Source organism: Choloepus didactylus, chromosome 18, assembly GCF_015220235.1.
Source record: "Choloepus didactylus isolate mChoDid1 chromosome 18, mChoDid1.pri, whole genome shotgun sequence".
Lineage (NCBI taxonomy): Eukaryota > Metazoa > Chordata > Mammalia > Pilosa > Megalonychidae > Choloepus > Choloepus didactylus.
Genome location: NC_051324.1, coordinates 53810159 through 53837470, shown reverse-complemented (window position 1 = coordinate 53837470; position 27312 = coordinate 53810159). Strand labels below are relative to the sequence as shown.

Genomic DNA, 27312 nt, shown 5'->3' with positions numbered 1-27312 from the left:
GGCCTTTTGCGAGGTATACAAGCCCCTCCCCTTGTGTTGTCATCTCCCGAATCTCTTCAATTTGACTCCTATTGCTTAAGTTATATGTAACTCCCTGGGAGCACCCTAACAAGCCTTTGCACACACACAGTTCCCTGCAATTGGCACTCCCCCTTTTACCTTTCACTCCCTTTGACTAAAGAACTCATTCATTTTTCTACAAAATTCAAGCACTATCTCTACTGAGAAGACTTCCTAGATTGCCCCCACTGCTACATCTTCCAACCCTGCTCCAACCTGACAATTAACTAATCTTCTAGGCATCCAATACAACCTCCATTAAACAAAGCTCCAGTAAAATATTTACCTTATTATATTGTCATTATTTCTTTAAACATGTCTGTTCCTATTGGACTGAAGATCTCTTGAGGGCAGAAATTTTGTGAGGTTCATCTTTGTATTTTTAGTGCCTGGCAGCAATGCCATGCTGGAGGCACTCACTATTTGGTGAATGAAAGAGTCAAGCCAGGGACCTGCCAGCCTTCGGAGACCTCGGTAGTTTAGGCAAATCCAACCCAGATTCTCGGGTAATTCATCCCAGGGCAGAACCATGTGTTTTGCATTCAGTTGAAGCTCTGGTGTGTTAGCCAGATAAGCGCTTGCCTCTGGTTAGGCCCTGTCTAGGTGTGTGACTCTGTTTTCTTATCTTTAAAATGAGAACAATAAAAGCATCTCGTCACAGGGTCATTGAGAGGATTACAAGAGGTACTGCATGAAAGCTCTCAGCACAGTGCCTCAAGAAGGGTAAAGAAAGACTCCTCGAAAATATTCCTGTGTATAGAATGAGTGAGTGAAACAAATGGCTTGGGGTGCCTGATCATTTATGGAGCGCCTATTATGAGCCAGGTACTGCCCTAGTACCGCATACAGGTGCAGAGAAGCAACACAGCACACTGGAGTGCTCGTAATCCAGGTTTCAGGGACTCCGGGAAGCTCTCTGGAGCGACACTTTCGACGGGGGCGGGGCTTACAAAGGCGAAGGCAGCAGTTGATGACTCTGGTGGATATTCCGGGCAGAGCCAGCAGGTTCTGACTTGAAAACGAGACAAGTTTTTCTGGTGTTCCCCAAATCGCAGCTGTGTGGTAGCGGGTGGCTTAGTATACCACGATTGCGCGCGGAAGGGCAGCTCTGTGAGGTGGTCGGAAGCGCTGGAATCCAAGTCGAGTTTCGGTCCCGTGGAGTTATGAGCAATGTGACTTTGGCAAAGTTAACTGAACCTCTCTGAACTTTCCCAAATGTAAAAAGAGCCTGTTAAGAATACTTGGCTGCCAGACTTCCTGTGAGATCACGTGACCGAACGTACGCGCGTAGACAGGCTTTATTTAGAAGATTCACGACGCCCAGTCCAGTCACTAGCATTCGGCTGGACCTGCTGGGCCCTCCGCCCGGCGCGCAGGGGTGTGGGTTCTCTCTCCCCACAGCGCAGTGGCCCCGCCGCGCGGCCCGTCAGGCACTGCGGGTGGCGCCCCGGGGGTTGGCAAGACCCTGACCCCAAGATGGCGGCGCCCAGCGAAGTGGCCGCGGCAGCCTCCGGTGAAGGCGATGCCGGGGGCAGTGGTTTTGGATCGTGGCTGGACGGGCGGTTGGAGGCATTAGGAGTGGATCGAGCCGTGTACGGCGCCTATATCCTGGGTGTCCTGCAGGAGGAGGAGGAAGAAGAAAAGCTGGATGCTCTGCAGGGTATTCTCTCTGCTTTCCTGGTGAGGACCCCGGACACGTTCCTTCAGCCTCAGGCGGTACCCTGAGGACCCCTTTTAAGATTTCTCAATTCCTTCCCCCTACCTGGGGTCCCAGAGGGTTAGTGGTCTCACCTGGAAGATGAATAGTCCTCCTTTGAGCTCCGGGCCGCGGGGAAAGGAGGGTACTCCCCACCCAAGGTTTTGGGAAGCAGGAAGGTTGCAGGTACATAGAGGGGAATGGCTTTCCCTCATTTTTGGGTTCTAGGCCTCTCGGGATGCCTCTGGGTGAGCTTGTGAGTGTTCTTCCGAAGGCGTTGAAATGTCTAAATGGGAGTTTTATCATAAATGAGTAAGGACCAGTTTCATTCACATCCGTTGACAGTGTTCAGATGTGAGGAAATGAAGTGCCCTCGGGGTTTGGAGGTAGGCGTCCAGAACAGGTGAGCTGTTGGTAGACATCTTTTCATGCCTAGGCGGAACCGAAACAAATGTTGCGTTTGATCCTTTACACAGTATTCAGAAATACAGTAATCATAAGTGTGGGGGTTGAGAGGAGGGAAAGGGGGAATGAGAAATATCAGAGCTGTAAAGACGGGAAATAAACTTGGTACTTAGCCTCTTAGAAGCAGATTCAAGAATTCAGAAATGTGCACTTCTAACTGTGTTTAGGTATTAAGTCACCAAGATGACTACTTTTCCAACTTGATCTATCTGCTGCCTTAATCTGTACTTCCCCTCACCCCTGATACACACACTTACTAGATTGGTTATTATAGGTTAGATTAGATTAGATTAGATTAGTTACAGCTGCTGCTTGTGGCTTTACAACAAATTATTTTCTTTTAAATACAACAAGCTCGAAAATAAATTTTACTTACATCGTCACTAATTGTTGAAGTCAAAATTGGCCCTGCGTTCCTAGTTTAGAGGAGATCCTGGAAATCAGACTGCTGTTGTGAGAGTCACCTGTCCATCAAAGGCTTTATCCTCTGGTTTGGGAAATGGGTTCATTTGTTTTCCTCATGACCAATTTTCAGGGACTGTTAAAGGTACTGGGAACATATGTAGGTGCAAATATACATATATATGTTTTCTGTTTTGTTTTGTTTAAAAAAAAGGTAGAATAGAGAGGGTTAGAAGGCAGAAAACTTTTTTCAAATCCAAAAGTATTTTGCTGACATTTCCATTGTGCAAATTTTGTGGCAGGAGGTGGGGGGTAGGGGTACTTGGAAAAATCATGTACACTTGGTGGAAGTACAGTTCATTGATTGGGCGCACAATTGAAATATGATACTGTTAACAGCTATTCAGGTCCCCCTGGTAATGGCGCCTTTGAGTCCTAGAGCCTGCACCAGGGACATTGGGCTATAAATGGGAAAGCTTTAATACAGCTTGTGGTGCAGCTCGGAAGTTCGGTGGAAATACAACACAGTATGAGTAAATTCTTTTCTTGGATACTGACTGCAGGTAGTAGCAGAGGAAACGTAGGAAGCAAGCAACTTAAATTAGTTTTTATTTCTAGTTAGGAAGTTTCTGAAGAACCTATGAAGAGGAAGTTGAAATAACTTGGATACTGCTTGGTACCAGCTCCTTGACCATTTCTTCTTACAGAGTCATATTTGTAGCTGTATTCTGCTGATAAAGGCAGCATGAGTTTGCCTTAGATTCTTCTAGTCTCTTTTTGTAGAAGAGAAAAAATATTCCAGAAACAGATGATTCTTTATATCTGCCTCATTTGTGTAAACTGCAGAAGACAAAATTATTTTTAAGGGTGGCTTTCCCTCTTCCCTCCCACCTGATTCTTACACTATATTTCATTTTCTCATATTTTTCTCAGTCCCTTCTATGTAGAAACTGACTCTGGGAAGAATTGGTCAGGAATTATGTGGTGAAGCAGGGATCTTGTCCATTAAACAACTGAGGAGCATCAAGGACAAATGAATGTGGTATATACTAGACACATAGTAAGTGCTACTTCTGTCAGTCATTCTGACTGCATACAGTGACAGGCATCCCTGACTATCTACCAGATCCCTTTCTAGGAAAAACAAAATGCATAGCCAGATCAGTCACCAGATTGAGCTAGGATTCAAAATTAGGAATTAAAAAGGTTGTTGGCAACAATTTGTGGTAAGATGCAAGGACAGTGTTATAGTCAGGAGCAAATAACTGTAAACAAATAAAAGCTTTCTATCATCCTTCTCTTTATTCTTTCCAATGATACTTGCATTAATTGATTGGTTGATCAAATTTTTATTGAGTACTTATTCTATGCCAGACACTGCCCTAAGTTCTTGAGGTACATCAGGGAACAAAACAGACCAGAATCACTGCCCTTGTGAGTTATGTTCTAGCATGGAAAAACAATGAACAAAAAAAAAATCGATAAATTATAAATTACATTAGAAAGCAATGGAAAAACAGACAATAAACAAAAAACATAATCAGTAAATTATATTTTATGTTAGAAAGCAATGGTGCTATGATAAAAGGAGCATTGTGGAAATCAAGAGTAGAATGGAGGGATGGGTTACAATGTTAAGTAGGGTGGTCAGGTGTGTTAGGGTTCTCCAAAGAAATAGAGCTGACATATGTATCTTAATATTTATATATATTAAGAGATTTGTTATAGAAATTGGCTCACTCAACTGTGGCAGTTGGCAGGTCTCAATTTCATAGGGCAGGCCATAAGCCAGAAACGCCAGTAAAAATGATTCTGAAATCTGGCTTGTCTGAAGTCTGTAGAGCAGGTTGCAGATTAGAAACTCCAATGAAAGTGAAGTTGAATTCCCAAGGGAAGCTGAATGGCTGAAAAAGAGTCAGAAATTCTCTCTGACTTCTGACATTCTCAGTTTTGGTTTTTAAGACCTCCAACTGACTGGATGAGGAGACTCTCCCAACACTGAGGGTAATCTCCTTTGTTGGTTGTAGATGCAGTCAACTGGCTATAGATGCAAATCCATCTACAAAATACCTTCACAGTAACTAATCAGGCCAATGCTTGCTTGACCAAACAACTGGACACCATAATCTAGCCAAGTTCAAAAATGAAATTAACCATCACATCAGGGTATTACATTTTATGGCAGCTGTTTATATACCAGCGTACCAAATTGTAAGCGTCCTGAGGCCAGGCTCATGTCTTATTCTCCTTAATACTCATCTTAGTGCTTTGAACATAGCAGGCACCTTCTGGATGAAAAAATGAATAAATGGATAAATGCACTCGTTTGGTGTAGGTAAGGAAATTGGGGCCATAAACTACCTTCTTCAAGAACTCCCTTGCTCTTTTGCCTCTCCACTCCTTTTTCTGTCCATTTTTCTTTTCCTTTTCCTTTGATTTTTTTGCTGGGGGCTCTGTGAACTACAGGAACTCTGTGCAAAAGAAATTCTGCATGTTTGGCATGTGTTAAAAGGATGCAGAGTAGAAGACGGAATCCTCTGTTGGGGACAAAACAAGGATATCTACAATAGGTCTGCATTCTGACTCTCCTCACTTACCTTTGGAGAGACAATACAATATAATGGGTTAAGAACACAGGCTTCAATCCAGACTACTTGGGTTCAAATCCTGTTTAAGCCACTTATTACTGGTGTAACCTTGGGCAAGTCACTTAACCTCTGTGCCTTGGTTTCCTCATCTATAAATTGAGAATTGTAATAGCACTTCATGGGATTGTTTTAAGTATTGAGAATTGTCATACAAAGTATTTAGAACAGTGCCTGACCCTGAGGAGTGGAATGTGAATGTGAAGGCAGCTATAATGAAGATAGTGGAAAATGCCCATATTTGTTCAATGCCTATTCTTTGCCAAGTAGGGTAGGTGCTTTATATATGTTTTTATGTGATCCTTACTAAAATCCTGGGAAACTAGGAGACTCAGAAAGTTAAGAAACTGACTCATAGATCTGGGATTTGAATTTAAGTATGTCTGACACCAAAGCTAACATCCTTTTTGTTACACCACACTGAGGAGGGAGCTTGGTTGGCATACACAATGTGTATGCTTATGTAAAATGGATGGGATGCTTGGACAGGAGAGCTTCTATTCATTTATCTCCTATTATGTGTCAGCAAGCTCATGGATATGACCCAGCATGAAAATGGATAAGCCTTGGAGAATGTTCTGAGTTGAGTATATTAGCCAAGGAAGGTTTGACAGAGGAGAGTTTCAACTCGAGCAATAGGTTTGTGCTCCAAAAGAATGAGGTCTGCCTTGAGTTGCTGGGACCCCTTTCCCTTGGAGCATGGCAGGATGGAGTGGGTGCTCTTGCCTTGGCAGGTTTCGGTTACTGCAGGATGACGACTGTGTCCATAACTCAGAAGAGAAAGATACTCTATTCTATTGCTCCTGAACCCTTCCCATCATTTCTTCCCAGCTTCAGCAAGGAGAGCTGTTCTCTCTGCACAGGGTGTTTTCAGGTTAATACTGTTTTGAAGGGTACTTACTTGATCTAATTTTCCAACTAGGAAGAAGACTCCCTTCTTAATATTTGCAGGGAGATTGTGGAACAATGGTCGGAAACTCAGAATGTTGTCACCAAAGTGAAAAAAGAAGGTAGGATTGGAGTTGTCATGTCTAACCTCCGATGCCTTTTCCCACAGCCTTTGCCATCCAGCTATTAGAGAGTTTTAATTTTCCCCTTTGGTTACTCATTTTCCCCAAGATAATTGAAGCTGGCAAACAGTCAGCAGCTTACTTTTAACTTTTTACTGAACACTGTTTTCCTTTTTCTCTTGCATTTTTCCTTTTCAAACTGATCCCAGTTATCATCATTGTGGGTTTTTTGTTTGTTTGTTTGTTTGTTTTTTCTTTTTCATTCTCTTTTCACTGCTCCTTGCATATTTGCATTGCAGGTATAGGTTCAAATATTCTTTTTCCAACTTCCAACTTTTTCATATTCACATTTCATAGCACAAATTATAGTTGGATTTTTGCATTATTTAGCTAATCCCTTCACCCTTTAAAATGGAAGAGAAGTGGGCTAATAAACCCACCATTAGGATGACAAACTAGCTGTAGAAAACTCAAATCATAAAAACCAAACTTGAATAAAACCTATTCTAAACTGTCTTCTCTGTTGGTTCTGTTTTGGCTGTAAATCAGAATCACCTGATGGACTCAAATACCAATGCCTAGACCAGACCATGGACCAGATATATAAACACCTTTGGGGTGGGGGCGCAGACATTGTTTATTTTTAATTCCCTCAGATGATTCTAATGTGGACCCAGATTTGAGAACCACTACCCTATACCATTGCCTCCTTTTGTTGAGAATGGAGAACTTAATAGTTGATTTTATTTTAAAATGTCAGTCATCTAAGAATTTCACCTGGTGTAATTGTAAACCAGGACAAGTTGTTTCTCGATTCCTTCTTAGGTTTCTGGGATGACAGGGGAGAAATTTGCATGTTTGAAGGTTTAATTTTCTATGGTTCTAATGCAGCGTTTTCAACCTTTTATTTACCAAGCAGCAGAATTTCAATATAGAAAACAAATAAAAGCAGGACTTCTCTGAGTGAAGATAAACACAAGGCTTAAAGCCTAGTGTGTGTGGCTTGTCCTTATCTTTCTCATTGGCCTCTGAGGTACCTTTGAACTCTAGGGCTCAAAGGAGTTAGTAGATGCTAGTGTCTTTAGGACAAGCACTGCTGGGGTGGACTAATGAGCCAGTGAGCCTGTTTTCTCTCACATACAACATTGTTCTCTCCTTTCCACTGCCTCCCAGATGAGGTACAGGCCATTGCCACCCTAATTGAGAAGCAGGCACAAATCGTGGTGAAGCCCAGGATGGTGTCAGAAGAGGAGAAGCAAAGAAAAGCTGCCCTCCTGGCCCAGTATGCTGATGTGACAGATGAAGAGGAATATCCTTTCTTTAGTCTTGGCACCATTCCCAGAGGCTCAAGCCACAGGTGCTTGCTGGTTCATAGTGAGCTTGGGGAAGTTGCCTTTCCCTCCCTACAATGGTAGTAACCTATGGCCCTTTGTGGGTGTGAGGAATGATGTTGGAATAATTGATACTGGATTATATTTTTCAACATATAATCAGTTATGTTCCTGAAAATTTTAGTGTAAGACAATTAATGCCTTAATAATAGACCTTTTAAATTGGGTTTCCAGTAAATAAGATACAATTGTGATTCCTTACATTTGTATAACACCCTTCTATGTAGTAGTCACATGAATGACCCGTCTTTATATTCTTTTTTTTTTCATCTTTATATTCTTTCTCCATAGATAAGGAAATTGATGCACACAAAGACATGAATGGGCGATCAGAGACATTTTGAGAATTAGTGGGAAAACCAGGACTAGAACATGGATATTTTTGGATGATAGATTCCCTAAATTTGGGGCAGTTTCATTTGTATTTTTTATTTTTTACATTTTAGTGACTACATAATTAAAAGTGAGTCTGAACTTACAAGCAATACCATCATAAATCTGGAATTTGAATGGGGCTTGTGCAAAAAGAAAGATGTTATTGGAAGGGTCGGGTTTGGCTCCAGGTGAACTTGAAATTTGTTTAGGAAATATTTAGCTTATTGACCCTTTTTGAAAGGAGTATGTGGCACATTATGCAGTGGGCATCATACCAGAAATGTCAGCTGTCTAATCACCAATTTAGGAAAGAATTCTTTGTCTCTTGAGCCAGTTTCTCTTCTAGCTTTTCCTGATGACTTTTCTTGCCAAGGTTAGCAGAGTTATGGGACCAGTTACAAAATCTCATTGCTTGGGCTAGAAAATAACTTTTAAAGCTGTGACTCTCCTAAAGGTTTTGTTAAAACAATGATTCCCCCCACCCCACCCCGAGAGTTTCTGATTCATAGGGTCAGAGTGATGCCTGAGAATGTGCGTTTCTTAACAAGTTCCCAGGTGGTTCTGGGAAGCACATTATGAGAACCATTGTTATAGAGGTCATCTCGCCAACCTCAGCTTCCAAGTAATGTGGCAGTCCACCCAGATCAGCTTAAGTTTCTTTTCAGGCTCTAAAAGATAAGGATCTCACAGAAACTTTGAGGCTTTAAAAAATGAATCTCCTGGGTTTAAACATCTTAGAAATGTCCTCTGTCCATTCAGTGTGCCTTTCCTACCTTGCAGTTTATTGAATGTTTTCTGATGTGGGGTTGGGATGTGCCAACTCTTTGTTTTCTGTCTGACTTTCCTTAACATCACTCACTGAAGCAGATGAGAAGGATGATTCAGGTGCCATCACAACGAACATTGGTTCTGACAAGTGTATCCTTTTTGTTCTTCCCCATGTATTTTTACATGGAATCCTCTTGAGATCAGTTTTTATTTTGCCATCCTGTCACTGCTGAAGGCTCCCTTTACCTCCAGGAACTCATATCATGCCGACCTTGGGAGCCCTGTTCTTAGGACAGCCCTAGTCAATTTAGCAAGAACTTTGCCCAAAGAAAACATGTTAGCATGTACTGTGAAGGGATTAACTTGAAGGAAGGATTTCTGAGGGAAAATAAGGATCTATAATCTCTGCATATGGCACTACATTGCTCAGCATTGTAGAAACAATTAAAATTATTGAAATCTTGGTTTTTGTTCTCAGAGATCTTTTAATTTGTTCGAAAGGGAATAGAAACAGCTGAACACTTGTTACAAGCTAGAAGTATGTAGATATTGAAACATATATGCTGAGGAAGTTCCCTACCAACAGAATCACTTTTGAGAAGTTTGCTGGAGAAGGTAGATTTAGAGATCCATCTTAAAAAGGTGAGGAATGTGGTAGATTATCAGTGAAGGGGGAAGTTATTTCGAGGACTTATTTTAAAGCTTAACTAAGGCAGAAAAAAGTGAAGTTTTAAGAGTAGAAAGGAACTTGACTGGTATAAACAGGTTATGTTTTTAAAGTAAGAAATGAGGGGTAAGGTTTTTGACTTGGTGTTTTCTAATTGTTGAAACTTATTTCACATCTTTTATTATAAATTCAGAGCTTATGGTTATTAGAACAGTTTTCACTTAAGCTTTAGTGGTCCAGAATAAAAAGCAAATTGGAAAATTGATTAAATTTAGTAAGGTTAAACAACTTATTTAACTCTTTTCAGGAACTTGTTTCTTTTAAACTTTTTATTTTGAAATACTTTTAAACTTATAGGACAGTTACACAAATAATATAAACCCCATGTAGAGAACTCCAACATGCCCCATCCCCCCATCAAGCACTCTAACAGTTTCAAGTACATAAACATTTTGCCAGTTACATTTATTAGTCTATTCACTAAAACCAGCCTAGATACTCCAACAATACTCTGCTATTTAATGATTTAAGTATTTATTCTAGAACAAAATTTCATTTTGATAAATTCTTTAAAATTCAGATAAGTCTGAATATTTTTATTCTGAGGAACTTAATTTTTTTTTTTAATAGTAGCTTTAGGTTCCCCATTGGACCAAAGATAAATGTAGGATTTTTTATTTTTATTTTTTTAATCACTCAGCATGTGGAGAGGACAGTCAGAATAAGGAGAGAGCAGGGTTTGTGATTTGTACCCTAATCCCTTAACTCACCTGTAGCTCTGTTCCGAAATACCAATGTGGAAGATGTCCTCAATGCTCGAAAACTGGAACGAGACTCACTTCGGGATGAGTCCCAAAGGAAGAAAGAGCAGGACAAGCTGCAGAGGGAGAGGGATAAACTAGCCAAGCAGGAGCGCAAGGAAAAGGAAAAGAAAAGGACACAGAAAGGGGAACGAAAGCGATAACCTTGGCCCACTCTCTCCCTTCTCCCATGAACTTGTTCAGAGGGAGAACTGGTTGTGCACATGTGTTATTTAAGAAAAATGAAAGAACATTATTGCAAAGTGGTTTTCCAAGGCATTTTCCCTTTTGTTTACATGGTCAAAGGAAAATCACAAACATTTCTAACTACAAAACGTGCCATGTCTCTGGTGTGGGTAATCATATTATTGTAGTTGATGTCTGTACCAAAGATTGGAGTGGGGGCAACCTTTATTTTTTAATATTGAAATTCTGTGCTTCTTTTGGCCACTTTAAAAAATCTTCCCTCAACTTGGATAAATAGCAGGAGGATTCAGAAAGTGTAAACAGAGTCTTCAATCTGAAAGAGCAGAGACATCAGCATTCCTTTCCTGAAATGTGGAAGTGCAAATTGCTTCAGAGGCAGTATTCAAACATTAACGTAGTGTTGTTTTATGGTTGAAATAGAAAGCTAATGAAGAGTTCTGCCTGGATCCAGATTTTAGTTTACATGGCAGCAAACTAGAAAAATGGGAAGAAATTATTTGGGGGTATTCTCGATTTGAGAATGTTTTTTAAAAACTTTCAGCCTACCGGAGGAAAGGAAGTATCTTTTTAAATACATGTTTTTCTTCATTTAAGCTGTGACTTTAAGAAGGATATGTCGGTATTGGGTGTAAGGATATTCCATATTTACTAGATTCATCTTTTCAAATCATGGGTCCTCTTTAGTGCTGATAGAGATTTTAATCCTCATTTGCCCTAAAACATATGAGCGTAAAGGCCTGATAATTCCTGGTTTAGAAAAACTGGAACAATCCCCCATTTAAGTAAGAAACACTGGAAATCTGCTGACACAAAGATATTTAATAATGTACATAGTAGGTGCTCAACAAAGTTATTGAATGAGTGAGTGAATGGAAAAATTGCTTGGGAGAGTCAAAAGTGAGCAGTTCTCCATCTCCACTTTTGTCACAAGCCACATTCAATTGTAAATAAGGCCCTTCAAGCAGCAAACTGTCAAGAAGCTTGAAGACTGCAATTTCACTAACAAAACAGAAAGCAGGTATTTTATACCTGGGGTCTGCAAACTACTTGCCCTCAGGTCAAATTTGGCCTGGCCTGTTTTTGTATGGTACAAGCTAACATACACTGGTTTTTACATTTTTAAAGGATTGTTTCAAAAAAAAAAAAGAAAAGGAAAGGAAATATGTTTCAAAGACCTTACATGGCCCTTAAAGCGTAAAATATTTACTATCTGGTCCTTTACAGAAAAAAGTTTGTCAACCTCTGTTTTATACCATTAACTATGAGATTAACAAAACTTTTTACCCTTGTTCAGAAGGTAAAAAGATGCATGGTTATGGAAAAGGAGATGTGTCTTACCTCTTCATACACTCATAGCTGTGGCATTGCAAAAATTAAAAAAACAAAACAGCTTTTTTTAAAAAAAAAATAAACTATTAAAACCACTGTCTTCTGATTTATTCTGATTCTTTCCAGCTACCCATGTAAATGAATTCTGTGTGGATGGTCATTTTTAGAAATGTGTTAAATTTTTACTTTATGTTTTGTTTTGATTCACTCTAGAATCTGCTCTAATAGTGCAGCCTCTTCCTGGAATTCATAAACTCTGCCTCATTCTTCCTATCTGTGAAGTTGGGGGTTAGGGGATCACAAAGATTACCTTGCTTTTTGGAAAGTCAGTAAATTGGCTTTGAAACCCATCAAAGTACTGTTGGATTCTTGGTCCTTAATGTGGTGGTAGCAATAGGCTGTAGCTACAAATAGGGTATGAGAGAACCTGTTTTAATTTAGTAACTCTTATTCTGAAATTTCAGTTTGTTCTCACTTTGATTTTGGTCTATGAAGGAGTCAGGTTATATCCATGTACCCCTGGAATAGTACTTGTCAAATCTGTTAGTAACAGCAGTTCATTTTTCTGGGGACTCTATTATGTATGTTACAGTTAAGTGTCAACTCAGGCAAATACTTATTTAAACAGAAATAATGGATCAATTAATTAGGCTTTGAGGATGGATATTCACTTAACGAAGGTGTTAAATCCTTTACATCTTAAACATTCAGTACTGCAAAGGGCAAATTTTAAAGAATGATATCTTCTATGGTGAGATTGACATTTTGGGAAAATTTGGAATTTCAGTCATAACATTAATTCCCAACTCTCTAAACTTTATAGTAACAGGTTACTCAGGTGGGAGGGACACTGATGTAATAGTTCAAGGTAACTCAGCTTTCAACCACCTTTATATAAATTTATATAAATTTTAAATTTATATAAATTTTTAAAAAATGAGTATGCCAAATTCTTTTGGATTATAAAATGGAGGGAGCATCAGTTTTACCACAAATCTTGTGTGATGTTAGATAATTTTATAAAGTTTTCATAGGTTGTGATTCAGAAGTGCAATATGTAAGAACAATCCATTAGAGGGTATGCCATAGAAAGGGACAAGCAACTAATTTAAGAATTAATTACCTAATGGGTGACGTGATTCAAAAATTAACAGAATTTAAAAGAATTTTTTTATGAGTGTTGGTTTTTGTTAATGGACTGGTGTTTCATTTCTGACTACTGTCATGTACAAGCTTCCCCAGAAATATTCTGGTATCCCTGGACTGCAAGGATAAAGGCAGAGAAAACTTTACATCTTTGAAGGAGGTCAGGTTAGACCCAAGGATATGGTTTAAATCTACCAGCATTATTACATATGTGTTAATAATGAAATTTACAACTTACTTAGCACCAGTTCTTACCAGTTAAATGAAATCTGATTGGTTTTCAGACATGAGTGACCCTATTTAGAAACCAATACAGGCATGTAAAAAAAATGATACCAAATATTTTCAACAAATTTATTTTTTACCTGACAGACTAAATTCAGTACAATATTTGTTTTCATAACATCCAACATGTCTTATGTCAAACTTAACCACTTTCTATGCAGTGACTGGTGGAGTGATCCATTTTATTTGCCTACCTTCAATGTAATTCATTTGAGTAGTTCTAAGGCATATCAGTGATCAAAATGTTTTTCCCTACAGTTACTCCTGCATTCTCAATCAGTTTCTTCTGCACATCATCTAAAGAAAATTTATGTGGTGTGATTACACTCTTTTTTTTTTTTAATACCAGGATTTCTAAAACTAGGAAAATCACCAACATTTAAAACATCAGTGTTTCTAGTCAAGGATAGTTCAATTAAATTTCATCAGTACTTATATTATAGTTTAACTCATGCTAGAATTGTTAAAACCCAAGATCTTCTGATTCACATAATGCCAACATTTCATATTAATGAATAAATTATTCGGGTTCCATACGAAGATATTAAGTGATGAGAAACAGAAAAAGCCAAGCTTTCATGAGCTCTTAAAAAAAATACAGAAGCCAACTAATGAACACAACTACACAAAATATACACTAACCAATTGCAAACTAAACTAGTTAAAGATTAACCTTAAAAAAATACATTTTAGAACTTCGTGATACCCTCATAAAAGGCAGCAAACTAAGGGTATTAAAACAATATCATTATTTTAGTTACTGTGCATCAAGTCTAAAAGATCCAGATAAGGAAATGTTTTGTTTTGATTCCATTTAAATATTTTAAAATTGGAAATATTTAATAATTGATAGTATAATTAAATTTTAAAGAATATACACAAATGATTTGAACAGGTTTTATATTCAGTAACTTGCATGGTTTTTACACTGGCACTTTTATCACTAATTTAGGAGAATCAGATGCATTTCCCTCCATATATTTGGCACTAAGATTTCAAATTTATAAATATGGTAGTATTTTCAATATTAAATTTTTACATGAATATTGGGTTTATCCTTGTTTTCCTTTGTTTCCTAGGTATTATCCAGTTTTATAAGGAAAACACTTTTATATCACAATCAAAACTTGTCTTGGTTACTAGGCTGCAGCCATATTTGGGTTACAGTTACTTAGATTCATTATTTGGAATTATACTTACTAAGGCAGACCTAAATGAAACTTATCTCCTAGAAGAATTTCATATTTGCATTTACCTGCATGCAGAATGGGTTCAAGCAATACTTTAGCTGTTAGGAAATATTTACTCAAACAAACTTGTTATCTTTAACTACTCAGAACTCCTAGGGTAGTCAATTTTACCTGAGTTCATTTTAAACTATATCTGATTCATTCTAAATAGAAGATTTTTAAATAGAAGTTAGACTTCATTAAGGTATTAACTTTAAATCTGAAAGAAAATTAATGTACTGAAGTTTTCAAGTTTGAAAAGTTCATAAAAATTTTTTAGCATGTCTTGATACATTACTTATCAGCTTTTATTCTTCTTTCTGCATTTCCTTAATATTTGTTTACTTCACCTCTCTGGTTCATTGGATTGCTACCACTTATGCTTTCATGGACTTTATCTTCACAGTTTACTATATCTCGTAAAACCTTTTCCACATCTGCTTGGCCAGGTGTGCTGGCTGTTTTTGGCAAGGTCATCTGCAGTGCGCACCACAGGGTAGTGCGTGCTTTCCGAGTAGCCATACACATCTCTTTAATTGCTGAAGCAAGGGCAAAAACATCTGTAAAAGAAACAGTCAGGCTCAGTTCATATTAGATACCATTTAAGAATCCCTTAACTCTTATAAAGCCCAGTGTTGTTGCTACTAAATGATCAAACAGTATTACTTTTATGAAAGAAGAATGGCTGTTGATTGAGCTCAAGTCAAAAAAAGTAAAGTTTGATACTTTATTTCTGACTTGAATGACAGTGACAATGCTTTGGGTAGAACACAGTCTCTGTCTTAAGACAGAGTTATTATAATTAAATAAATAAAGTTAAAATAGATCAAAGTACTTTTGGAGTAAATAATGTGGAGATTATTTACCAATTTATTCAAGTGTAAATTTTAGAATTCCAACCTCTTAATCTCAGCTGGAGTTTGATTTTTAACACTCAAATTATTGCATTGCCTTATCAAAAGAATATGCACTCATTTATACCTCTGTCATCTTGGCATCTAGGAACACCTTGCCTTTGCCGATTTGAAGCGTTTACAATTTCATCCTTTCTACGTGACTGTACAATGTGAATGGACTCCAAGTGTCTATCAAGAGCAGTAGAGATATTTGCATGAAGGGGAGAACTTCGAAGACGTTCCATTTTGCCTAGCAAAGTCACAACCTGAAGGAAATATTTTAAAATTTTGTTAAGGCATGTTACCACATTGCCCAGCCATTAAGACAAATCTTCAAGGAAGCAGAATAGAAATGAGAGCAATAACATTCACTCAGTAAATATTTGAATGCTTACTGTGTCCTGGACACCATGGTGGAGGAAACAAAGATGAAAAATCAGTCTTTTATATCTACTTGTATACATTAATTCTAAAAGCTTTCAGGTAGTTCATTACTGAGAATAAGCAACAATGCAAAAGTCAAACATTAAAGCATTTCCATGCCATTAATAGAAATATAAAATTCAATATTGTTTATATATAAGAAAACAGCCTGGAAATATAGCAGTAATAGGAGGTATTGTAACTAAGGAAAAAAAATTTGAGCCAAAAGAGAAAAGCCCTAGTTTGATTTATCCTGACCACAGCAAGTCCTTAATCTTTCTGGGCCTCCAAGGTCCCCTTCTTGGAAATGAGAAATATTCATATAGTAATACTGACTAATGGCAGATTTAAGGAATCCGTAATCCAGAAATACTGTGTGTGTTTTTTTTACATTGAAATAATACAAAATAAATCCCATAATTGTCAAAATTGCTAAGGAAAATTAGGAAGTCTCTCAACCCTCTGGTTAGGCTTTATTTAAAAAAGGGGGCACTGGATTTATTATATCAGTAGGGGGAGTATTTTCATAGTTGTGCCTGCCTGACTTGTTTCAAATTCCAAACTTGGAAGTTGTATGGAAAGAATTTTTCAAAAAATTAGGATGATGAATATCAAATAAATAATTGCCTTTGGAAGCTAAATGATTTACCAGTTCACATTACAACTTGATATTCAGAGATTGAAAAGAGTAGAAAATGCCTCTCTATTAAGAAACCAAAGGCATCTGAATGAATGCCTAACTTTCATACTTATCAAATTTCTTTGGATTAAGTCTATGCCAGTTCAACCCATGCCGAAAACAAAAAGTGTAAACGTATTAAATATGTTCTTCCCTACTGTACACCAGATCCTTGGGGAAAACAAAACAACAGAAGGGAAAAAAAAAATGCAAAAACTCCAGTGAACTATTAATTATATATTTTAAAAATAAGACAGAATCATTTAAAACTCTATAAAACTAGAAAACTAGAAAATAGTGCACCCAAAAAATTTTTACCCTTTGTGTATTATTGAAATAAGATTACTAAATATGATAAAATTAAACTTTTATTACCTAAATGAATGCAAGGCAAAAGCATAGCTTCAAAATATGTTTTTTAATGTCCACAGTTTGTGAAACTTTATTGCTTGGAAATTATTTCTGAGATAAAGGAATTTTAACTCGCAACAGTATTAAAGTGAAGGAAAAAAAAGATCAGTTTTTATTACCATAATATCTGGCTGTATATTCAGTATTTGAATATACCACGCATAAATTCCACTGTACAAATTTGATAAAAGAATTTCAACTGACCGAGGTTGAAAGCTAGAGAAAATCAATCTTTTTCCATTGAAATAGTTTATGTCTATATTTTAAAGACAGCATAGTACAAATAAGAAATTGATGTTCAACAAGATGGACTGTAATATATGTTGATTTTTCTAAGTCCTAAAATAGCTTTTATTCAGTCATAGAAATAACTTGTTTTACTGCATGCTTTTTCCCAGGCATCTTTATCAAATTTTATTTGCAAAACAGTGTAAGTTTTTAAAAGAGGAAGGTCAAAAAAAGAAAAAAGTAAACTCTATTAAAAGTTGCTTAGAATATTCTAAAATTACAGAGGAGATAATAGGAATAATTATTTATTAAATTACAAAATAGCTTCACGTCAGGATTTGTTACAAGATTTGATTTAAAGTGATATATTACTTTTCCATAACAAGGCTATGACATAAAATTATGCATACCTACATACTCCATACTCTACTTAATACATTGCTGGATCTTCTTAATGCTTATTGATGATTCAAGAGTGCAGGGTTAAGAAGATAAATATGTTAATTCTGGGTTACTTACCATCTTGTATAGTTCAAGCACAGCCTGCTCATCAAGCTAGAAAACAAATCTTTGCAACTAAGAAGTGAGACATTCCCTTTAAATAATATTTTAAATGGGTTTTGCTTTAAAAAAATTTTTTTTCCCATTGAGGATTAGCTCCATTGCCAATTGGGGTTTGAAAGAGGAATCATTTAAATTATTAAAACTACTTTTTAAATCATTGAGTGGGGCTATTTTCCCTTTTCCAAATATAGTCATAGTCCCAGGACCAAAAAATTGAAAATACTTTTTTTCAGAGTGTTACATATGTGATTGTAAAATCCTTTGGAGCTCTAGATTGCTGAAATGTTTTAAAATTTTATCAAGCAATTTAAAAATTCACCACTGGATATTTTTACAGCTTACTCTGGCTTGTTCTCTAAGTTCATCCACAATTAAGCGATCAACTCTAGATGGGTTGGAGGTCAGCCTTGGAATCGGAGTAGTGTTAGTACTTGATACTTTTTTCCCTGGGTAATTCTTGGCAAGGGCCAGTTCAGTCTGTAAAAAATTAAATAATTTTTAGATGTTGAATTCTCTAAATATGATTCAATGGTGAATAATACTTCTCTCAAAGGCCTAAGAAATAAATTGAAAAATACTCCTTTAAATAAAAATTGTTTTGGTGTCAATAAGGCAACGAATACAAACCAACAGTATTTTGCTGTCATACTTAAGGCATATAAAAATACCTGAATACTCCAATGGTTTAATATTAAAAAATTAAAAAAACTAAACCTTTAACTCATTAAGAAAAAAAGCTTATTTATAGGCAAAATAAACTTTTTAAAAAATTAGAACATAATTTTTTAAAACCTCATTTTTTTTATCTTTAACTCACCTAGTTAATACCTTACAGTCATGGACTTAATGAATACTGTACATTATAGAAGAATTTAGCTTAGAAATAAGGCAAATACTCTTAAATACTAAGGGAAACATAATGAAGATGGGCAAGGTGGAATACTAAGTTACTCCTAAATGGACAGCTTTAAGTTACCTTTTTCCTCTCCTTTTCTAATGCTCTCCACTGTTCATAGCACTCTTCTAGGCGAATATGAAGTTCACTGGCTGGTCCACTACGTGTTTTAATTGGTCTTTGAAATCCAAAAGTTGGCACAAAATCAGAAAAGGAATTATCACCGTACACCATATCATTAAAATAAGGATATAAATGGCTTAAGTCATCATAAGAAAACAAATCATAGGAATCCAAGAGTGGAACAACAGAATGGCCAAATGGGTGTGTGGATCTTAGGGGAAACCCATTTGAGCCAAGTTGTTGAAAACTCTGATAATGCCTTAAATCTCCCATCATATAATTATTAGAAAAGCATGACGCCTGTGTGTGATTCACACGGCTATTAATATTGTTGTCTCCACTTCCCTGTCTGTGGCTATTAAAATGACCTTGTGACTCCGACAGATCTTGATACGTATTTTGAGATAAGCCATCTAAATGCTTTGGACCTTCTTCAGGATCATAATGTCCACTTTGGGGCTTAGCTTGGTAATTATGTTTGTTCACATTTTCAATGATCCCATACTGCTGAGCTGAATAGTTATCACAGAATCCATTTGGCTGCTTTATTTTTTTATCAGTAACCAATTCAAAGAGATTTTCTTCTCCAGTCTTTGTCAGTCCTTCCATGTGATTGACAGACTGAATTCTTTCTGCACCACTGTAACCAAAATCAAAACCAGAAAATGTTGAAGGGTTTTCTTGGCAATATTTCTGAAATAAATTGCTATTTGGGGTTAAATTTGTGGATGATAGTTGGGGGAAATCTGAAGAATGGTTAGAACCTTTTGAAGCTGCACTTAAATGGCTATTTAATTTCATCAAGTTACCTTGATTTCGGTAAGGAATAGGAGTGTTATTTTTTGTTTGTACATTCATCCAAGTTGGTCTGTTTAAGTTAATACCTCCTGAAGATGTTGCTGAGTTGGATAACAAATTCACTGATTTAAAATACTCAGAATTTGGGGGATCAGGTTTAGCAAACTGTTGCTTTTCTGTGACATTAGCAAAATCATTATTAGCTGGACAAGCTGTGTGAGGTTTTAGTCCATACTCTGATTTTAAGCCAAAATCAGCAGTGAATGCTGCTTCCTTTGCAAACTGCTTTTCTGTAAGATGTGCTGTAGTTTTTGGAAAAGTGAAATTCTGCTGGTCAGGTATTGTCTCCTCCATTTTTTTCTGATTTGCTGGTTTAACCTGAAATAACTTTGTGTAGGTGTCTGCTTCTACAGTTGGTGTTTCAGGTGTGCCGTTGGCTAATTTTTTACTGTCTTGGACGCTAAAATTTGGACATTTATTAAGCTTAGCCTTATTAGGATGAGCATATTCTGGGTATCTACAATAGTCTGCATTTTCATTATATCTATTAAACTGGGAAAGGAATATCTCTGCCCTTTTTTGTTGTAATGGTGCTTCAAGACCTTTAGCACATATTTTCTCTCTTCCATAAGGGTATGTATCAACTCCTGATTCTTTCATGATGTCAGACAGACCAGTCTGAGGTGTAAAACAGTTTTTGATAAATGGATATTCTTGGAATGTTGTCTTAGCTGTTTCATTTGTCTGAATATTGTAACAATTAGAATGATCACTTCTTGAGGGGTACATCCATTGTTCTTCAAGGTCTAAACCAGTAAATCCATGATAAAGTTCATCTATTTTTTGTTGTGGTGTGAAATTACCATTATGCAGGTATTGCTTTTCCACTGTTGACACAGATTCACCACTATAAAAAGCTTGCTGAGAGATGGCTGTATCTATTGGTCTTTTAGTTTCTGTTAAGAGGTCATGGTGATCTGCAAATCTGCTTGTGTTCATTGGCCAAACTGACTTTAAATTGGAGGAGCAGGTCCTAGAACAAGTAAATACATTTTAATTACAACTTAGGTTTTAAAGATTTTATTTTCTTAGTGGAAAAGGTAGAAAGGTTTTCAAAACATTTATCTTGCCTCACCTTACCATTCTCTCATCCTTTCCAACCTTGACTCATAAGCTACCATTACCTCTAAGAAATTCTCTATTGCTTCAAATGTGCTATATGCTACATAAGTATACATTTTCACCTTAATATGTCCTCACTGTACTTTCCCAAGAAGAATTAACTAGGGCCTAAGTTTGGTAATTACATGGTCTTACTTGAATTGTTTAGAGTTGGCAGAGAACAAAATACGTTTTTCCTTTGATTAGGTTATTATACAATACAAAAGTGTGGACCGATCGCAGTTTTTATAAACAAAAAAGATGTGTTCTGCTTAAACTAATTTTTAAATTAAAATATTTTAATTGATTACATGTGTGCTGCATATTTCCCTATTTATGAAACATCTGGGTAATGTGGTTTCCACACCCAAAAATAAAACAATTAAAGTATTTTAAAAAATTTTTACTACATGAATAAAATCCATATGTATTTCTGCACAGCAGTAATGATAGTTTTATTCTTCGGGATCTATGTATAAAATCTCTTTGGAATTTACACTTTTTAGCCAAACTTTAGCTCATAAACTCAAGAGAAATAGCTCTGAATTTATGCAAGAATAATTTTCCAAATGAAAGTTCTTAATTGCAAATAAAACCTTAGACTGAAACTTTCAATTGTATGGCAAGTACTTTAGCAAAATTTAGTCTCCTAGAAACAAATATTTGCATTAACAACCCTACTGCCTGCAGGTCTTCTATTAAGAAAAAAAATGAAAGTTAATAAACAACAGAGACAGAACACAAATTGGGGGTTGTCCCAGACTGAGGAGAGGGAGGAATGAGGTGGAACTACTTAATGGGTACAGGGTTTCTTTTGGAGTGGTTAAAATATTTTGAAAACTAGGTAGAGGTGGTGGTTGCACAACATTGTGAATGTATTAAATGCCATTGTATTCTTCACTTTAAAATGGTTAATTTTATGTTAGGTGAATTTCACTTCAATTTTTTAAAAAAATTAATAACAGGGTAATCTAGTATATGTAAAAGTTCACTTATATAATATACTAACCCCTCAGCAAAATATGTCTGTGACTTATCTTGTTCTTCCAAAATGTTAGATACAAGTCCATATAAGTCTGTTTCACTGCCATAGTCATTTCTTTCAGTTTGAATCCTAAAAATAAATGAATACCACCTGTAAATCATTTTATTCATATTGAAATACAATATATTGGTTTTGGTTTACATTTCCAGACTCATTCTACAATTATTTGCTATAAATTAGACAGACTTAATCAATATCATTATTTCAAATATAAGGAACATGAACTCAAGAATATTTTCCACTTTAGCCAGGTGCCAATCCTACACAAAGATTTCTCCTTCATTTCAAATCATATGTCTAGTTCACAATGTCTACCTACCTCTTATTTCTCCACAAGCGCTATTCATTTTAGGTGCCCAAGATGTAAATCTTTGACCTGTAATGTACACATGCTTGGTACCAAAGCTGCTTCTGAAAACATGTCTGATCCTATTATATATCATTTCATCAACAACTTATTCATTTGTGATTTGAAAACCATATGAATCTGCTGCTCTACATTTGTTATTCTATACACTAAATATTAGGCAAAAACGTGAAATGTTATATGGTCATTAGATACCACAGCAATATTGCAGCTATCCCTTAAATATAACAGATTTGTGGAGCTATCCCTAAATCCTTGCCAAAGTAGTGACTGGAGTTCCATGTACCTGAAATCCTACCTAACGGCTAATACTGTCTAACAATATAAAATGTAAAAACCACAAGGAGATGAGAAATTGATTGGTACTTTTACCTTCTATGTTTTTTTTGTGATTTCTACCCAGAAGTAATATGTTGTTTTAAATTGTAACTTCTTGCTTTTTCATATTTGACTTTCCAACATTTCACAGTGTTAGGACATTTTAGAAAGAATAATACCTTATATTTGTATAATACTCAGCTGAAGAAATTGTCTGCCTACAAGTCTAATAATGCTTCCTCCACAAAACTGCATTATTTCATAAAGATTCAATACAAGTTTTTTTTTAATGGTTAGTGTATATCTAGAAAAAAATTCAATATAACATATACCAAAATCTGTTAACAGTTTATATCAGGTGTGTAGGGGCAGAGGCGGGAGGAAGAGTTAACATACACTTTCATTTTCCTTGATATATATTTCTGTAAAGTTTAAATTTTTTCAGTGAGCATGTATCAAAAAATAGTTTTCATTTGTTTTTTGTAGAACTATTTTATATTAGTCTTTCTAATAAATCATTATCATAAAGAACTTATCAAGACTTTTTAAAATGTAACATTTTAAAATTAAGATTCAACAAATAACTGTTTCTAGGTTAAACTAAAGACACATCAGCCTATACCAACTGCTCTCTTATACATAATTTAAATAAAGGTAGATGTCACTCCCTTAGGCTTCTCTTTGCAACAGGTTCCCATAATATCCCATACTTCCTCTTTTGTAAACCTTACTATACTTGCAGTGCCTGGCATGTCATGTCATGTCATGTCCTCCTCCTCCTCCTCCTCCTCCCCATCACCATCACCATCACCCTAAGATCTATGAAGACAGGGATGTTTGCCATGTTAACTCAAGTATCTCCATTAGGACAGCATCTGACATAAAGTAGACTCTTACTATTTTTGGAATTGAATAGAAAAATAATTAAAATTATCTTATGTTTCATAAAACCCTGTTTACTGTATATATGCAAAGGAAAAATTACTGAAAACTTGGAATTGCGTGAAAAATAGATCTAAATGTTGTAATTCATTTGTTATCTTCAGAAAGAGGAACTTCTTAAAGAGTTATTCACTAAGGGTTTCCTGTAAAGGAAAAAAAACAGTAATAAGCTAAAAATTATATACAAATAATTATACAGTTTAGGCCTTCCTAAAAAGGTGGTACTAAAAATTATGATGCCACATTAAATGCTGATACATTCAAAAATTGTGGTGATGAATGCACAACTATATGATGATACTGGGAACAACTGATTGTACACTTTGGATGATTGTATGGTATGTGAATATATCTCAATAAAATTGCATTAAAAAAAAGAAAAAATGCTAAAACAGGGAACAAAGAGTTAATGCTCTTTGGTTCCTATATAATGAAACTTAAAAACACCCCATTTAGCCTGAGAAGTCTAATTTATTAATTTACCTGTTCTTTACATTGATCTGAGAATTAGTAGGTTGTTTAATATCATCTCCATAAGTAGACCATGGTGCATAGAAAAGTGAAGAATCTACAGAACTGGAATATTCTGTTGATGACGAAAGTGGAGTATAGGCCTGCCTTAGGTCTACATTGTCTTCACTCTGCAATTTTATAAGAAATGTTTGCATATCAGACACATCAAAACTTCATTTATGACAGAACATTAGCGAAACAATAAGAAATGAGAGTAAATAACACGAGTAAGAACTGGGAGACTTACATTCAAATCTTCAGTTTAGCTACTTGAGTACATTCTCTACCAGGGTTTGGAAAACTTTTTTGTAAAGGGCCAAATACTGAATATTTTAGGCTTTGCAGGCCATTACTGTCTCTGTGTAAACTCTTCAATTCTGCTGTTCTGACATCAAATCAAGAATAACTATGTAAATGAACTGGTGTGTCTGTGTTCCAATAAAAGTTTATTTACAAAAATAGGCATTGGACAGATTTGTCCCCTTGGCCATACTGTTGTCTGTGACCCTTAGTATGTAGTATAAAATGTCTATAATTATTGCATTTTTTATTATTTTGAACATATGAGCATTATGTAGAGACTGGCAATGTTATTTTTAATAAACCATAAACTAAATTCAGAATTACTACCCACAATCTGCAGTCAAAAAAAAAGTTAATATAACTTTATATAGCATTTTGCAATTTTCAAAGAAATTCCATCATACATTATTGCATTTGACCAACCTTGTGACATAGGTATCTCTATTTTTAAAAAAAGAGGAAACAGGCTACTAGTTACTAAGTTAATAGGTGACAAATCTAAAACCAAAACTCAGGGCCTTCTTACTCCTAGTTTGGGGCCTTTTTTACACCTAGTTTCTATTTCCAAGAGATATTGCGAAAATGAGGTATTACATGAAATGTTATAATCACTTTAGAAATTTTGAAAGTATTATTATAATTAGAAAAAAATACTCAACCTCATTTTTCTTTTCTTTCCTTTTGTGAATCCTTGTATAATGAATTTTGAGTCAACAAGATTCAAAGTTTGGATTTTAAGATTTTAATAAATTATTAAAAATGCTGTCTCCAAAGGGATTGAGGTGCAGTGAAAATAATTAAAAATACTTAAAAAAGTAGAATGAGTTTAGCAAACGAAAACATTAAAATAATTTAGAAGTTGTTTATTCTAGAAAATGCTTCTTTAAAGCAGTCTGAAATTATAGATCCACAATTTTTAAGTCTCCAAATAAGGAACTACTAAAACCTGAAATGTCATAACTATAAACATCCAAATATAAACACAATGGAAAAACTATTTTTATATAGTTATTAATAAAGAAGAGAGATAATCCTGAATAAAAATTTTCTAATTGTTTATTCTCTCAATAAAAATTTACATACAGATCAAAATATTATATGTTTAAATCAAAATAATTTTTAAGATTTGATCTTCATAGAAGCAATCATTGAAAAATCGGCATTTTAAATATACGACTTTATACTATACAATAAAAACTGAAAATTAAGAAATACCTTATGATTACCCATCTTCAAGAATCTCAAGATATTTTACAACCATTTGTTTAAATTCTGGTTATAATAATTTAAAACATACACATTATAACATTCCTGTTTTATAGCTTATTATGATCACTATTTCTGAAATTGGGGAAACTGAGTCAAGAAATGATTTTTTTTTTTTTTTTTTTTTTTTGCTGAGAGTGCCACTAAAAACTACCTTTTCTTAATTTCTTCTAGCAGCAACTTTTACAAAGCCTTCTAGCTTTAGAATCTCTCACAATTTTATTCCTTTATTTCTAAAGTTTTTATCCTACCCCCCCCCCAAACCTCTTTTAGGTGTGAAGTATTCAAAATGATACAAATAATCATTCATCTTTTTGAAATGGTTGTTTAAATCACGGGGGCATTTTCAGATTGTGTAATATCAAGTGAGGTATACACTATTTGAAACTTAATATATTTTAGGGGTATTTTCCAACTACATTTTACATTTTAAAATCCCATTTGAGTGCTAGTAAAGTTGTCCTTTAAAAAGACTGATTTAAACTTAGTATTCTAGGTAAAATAAGCAACTGAAGTAATTTGGTGGCTACCAACATAATTATCCTTGAAATATCCAGACCTTTACAGTTAATACATTTATGGAAATTAAATATGCAAATACTTGGGGTGGGCATATCAATTAGTCTGGATAACTGCAAAATGTATCATTTTATATACTTTGAACAAGCAACTGAATTTAAATCCAAGTAAGTTTTCTTGGGAGCGAAAAGACCTGGTTTCCAATGGGGCTCTGCCACTTAGGCTCTGTGCATGCCTCAGTTTCTCAGTCTGTACATGGGGCATAATGCTATGCTCAAAATGTTACAATTCAAGGTAGTAGAATGGATTAAATAAATTATTTTGAGGATATTGTTATAATTTGAAGCCTAATAATCCAATGAGAATGATTTAAATTACCTAATTTTATATGATTAATAAAAGTCAGTGTTTTCAGTGAGGTAATAGTCGCATGTATCTAAGACTTTGTTAAAGCCAGACAATAAAGGAATAAAGAAAAATTTTACCTTTAAATGATCAAAAGTATGTTAATACTGATTTGTATAAGTGCTTTAAGGAAAAAGTATTTTATGTTCCTACTAAATAAATATGGATTTTCTTACATTTCTGGCGTCAGGTTATGCTGAGGACAAGGTGGAAACCAAAGTCAATGAAAAATCTGATTCCTTAAATTGTTTTCAAAGCAAAGTATATATTCTGCAAACTCTGTATTTAAAATATCGCCACCAGCTCCCTGGTCCTAACCGTGGAGCAATTTAAACACCTATGCGAATCAGCCTGGGTGGATTAATTTGATTTAGAATAAATCCTCTACCAAACGGCTGAGTTTATTAATGGACCTGCGATTTGTAGCAATCATAGAAGGAAGTGGAGCCGGTCAACATCAAGCTGTTGAATACATCTGTTAACCTACTGCTGGTGTCGGCACTGAGGTTCCAGCAGCGATTCGCACCTCCACGGAACGCTACTTTAGGCTGCACAAAAACAGGAATAGGAAATGGGAGAGAGACATCACGCAGTGTAAAGCCGTGACCCAAAAGGCCAGATGACTGATCCAACTCGACGGCTGGAGTAACTCAACTCCAACTCCTCTCAGGGCACTGATTTGGGGTCCCGGGATTCCCTCCCTTCCTTCGGGCCACCTGCGAGCCTGCCCTGAGGCGCCGACCTCGCCGGTCCTGACAGGCCCACGCCGCCCGCCGTCGCCTCAGCGCCGCCGCCGCCCGACGTGGAGGCGGCGATGGCTGCCTTGGCGTTGCGGCGACCCCAGCCCGCTCGGGTCTGAGGTGTCGTCGCGCCCCCCGCCCATCCCCGCGGCGCGGCCCGGGCGCCCCGTCGGAGCTCCTCACCGGCAACCGACCCTTTCCCGCCCGACCCTGGCCTCCTCACAGAATCGCTCCGGGGGAC

At 36.0% G+C, this 27312-nt stretch overlaps 2 protein-coding genes across 2 annotated transcripts; one reads left to right on the top strand and one right to left on the bottom strand.

Moving 5' to 3' along the window:
- Positions 1–1245: 1245 nt before the first annotated feature.
- Positions 1246–11698, top strand: CCDC43 (coiled-coil domain containing 43). Its single transcript, XM_037810051.1, has 5 exons — positions 1246–1740; positions 6191–6278; positions 7452–7587; positions 8904–8962; positions 10256–11698. The coding sequence occupies exons 1-5, from the start codon at positions 1537–1539 to the stop codon at positions 10441–10443; spliced, it is 675 nt and encodes a 224-aa protein (XP_037665979.1). The 5' UTR covers positions 1246–1536; the 3' UTR covers positions 10444–11698.
- A 1812-nt stretch (positions 11699–13510) lies between these two features.
- Positions 13511–26873, bottom strand: MEIOC (meiosis specific with coiled-coil domain). Its single transcript, XM_037810180.1, has 7 exons — positions 26745–26873; positions 23809–23966; positions 21663–21767; positions 18653–20525; positions 18019–18153; positions 15457–15637; positions 13511–15035 (listed from the first exon to the last, which is right to left on the bottom strand). Exons 1-7 carry the CDS (start codon positions 26787–26789, stop codon positions 14806–14808), a joined length of 2727 nt encoding a protein of 908 aa, XP_037666108.1. The 5' UTR covers positions 26790–26873; the 3' UTR covers positions 13511–14805.
- Between the last annotated feature and the right edge of the window lie 439 nt (positions 26874–27312).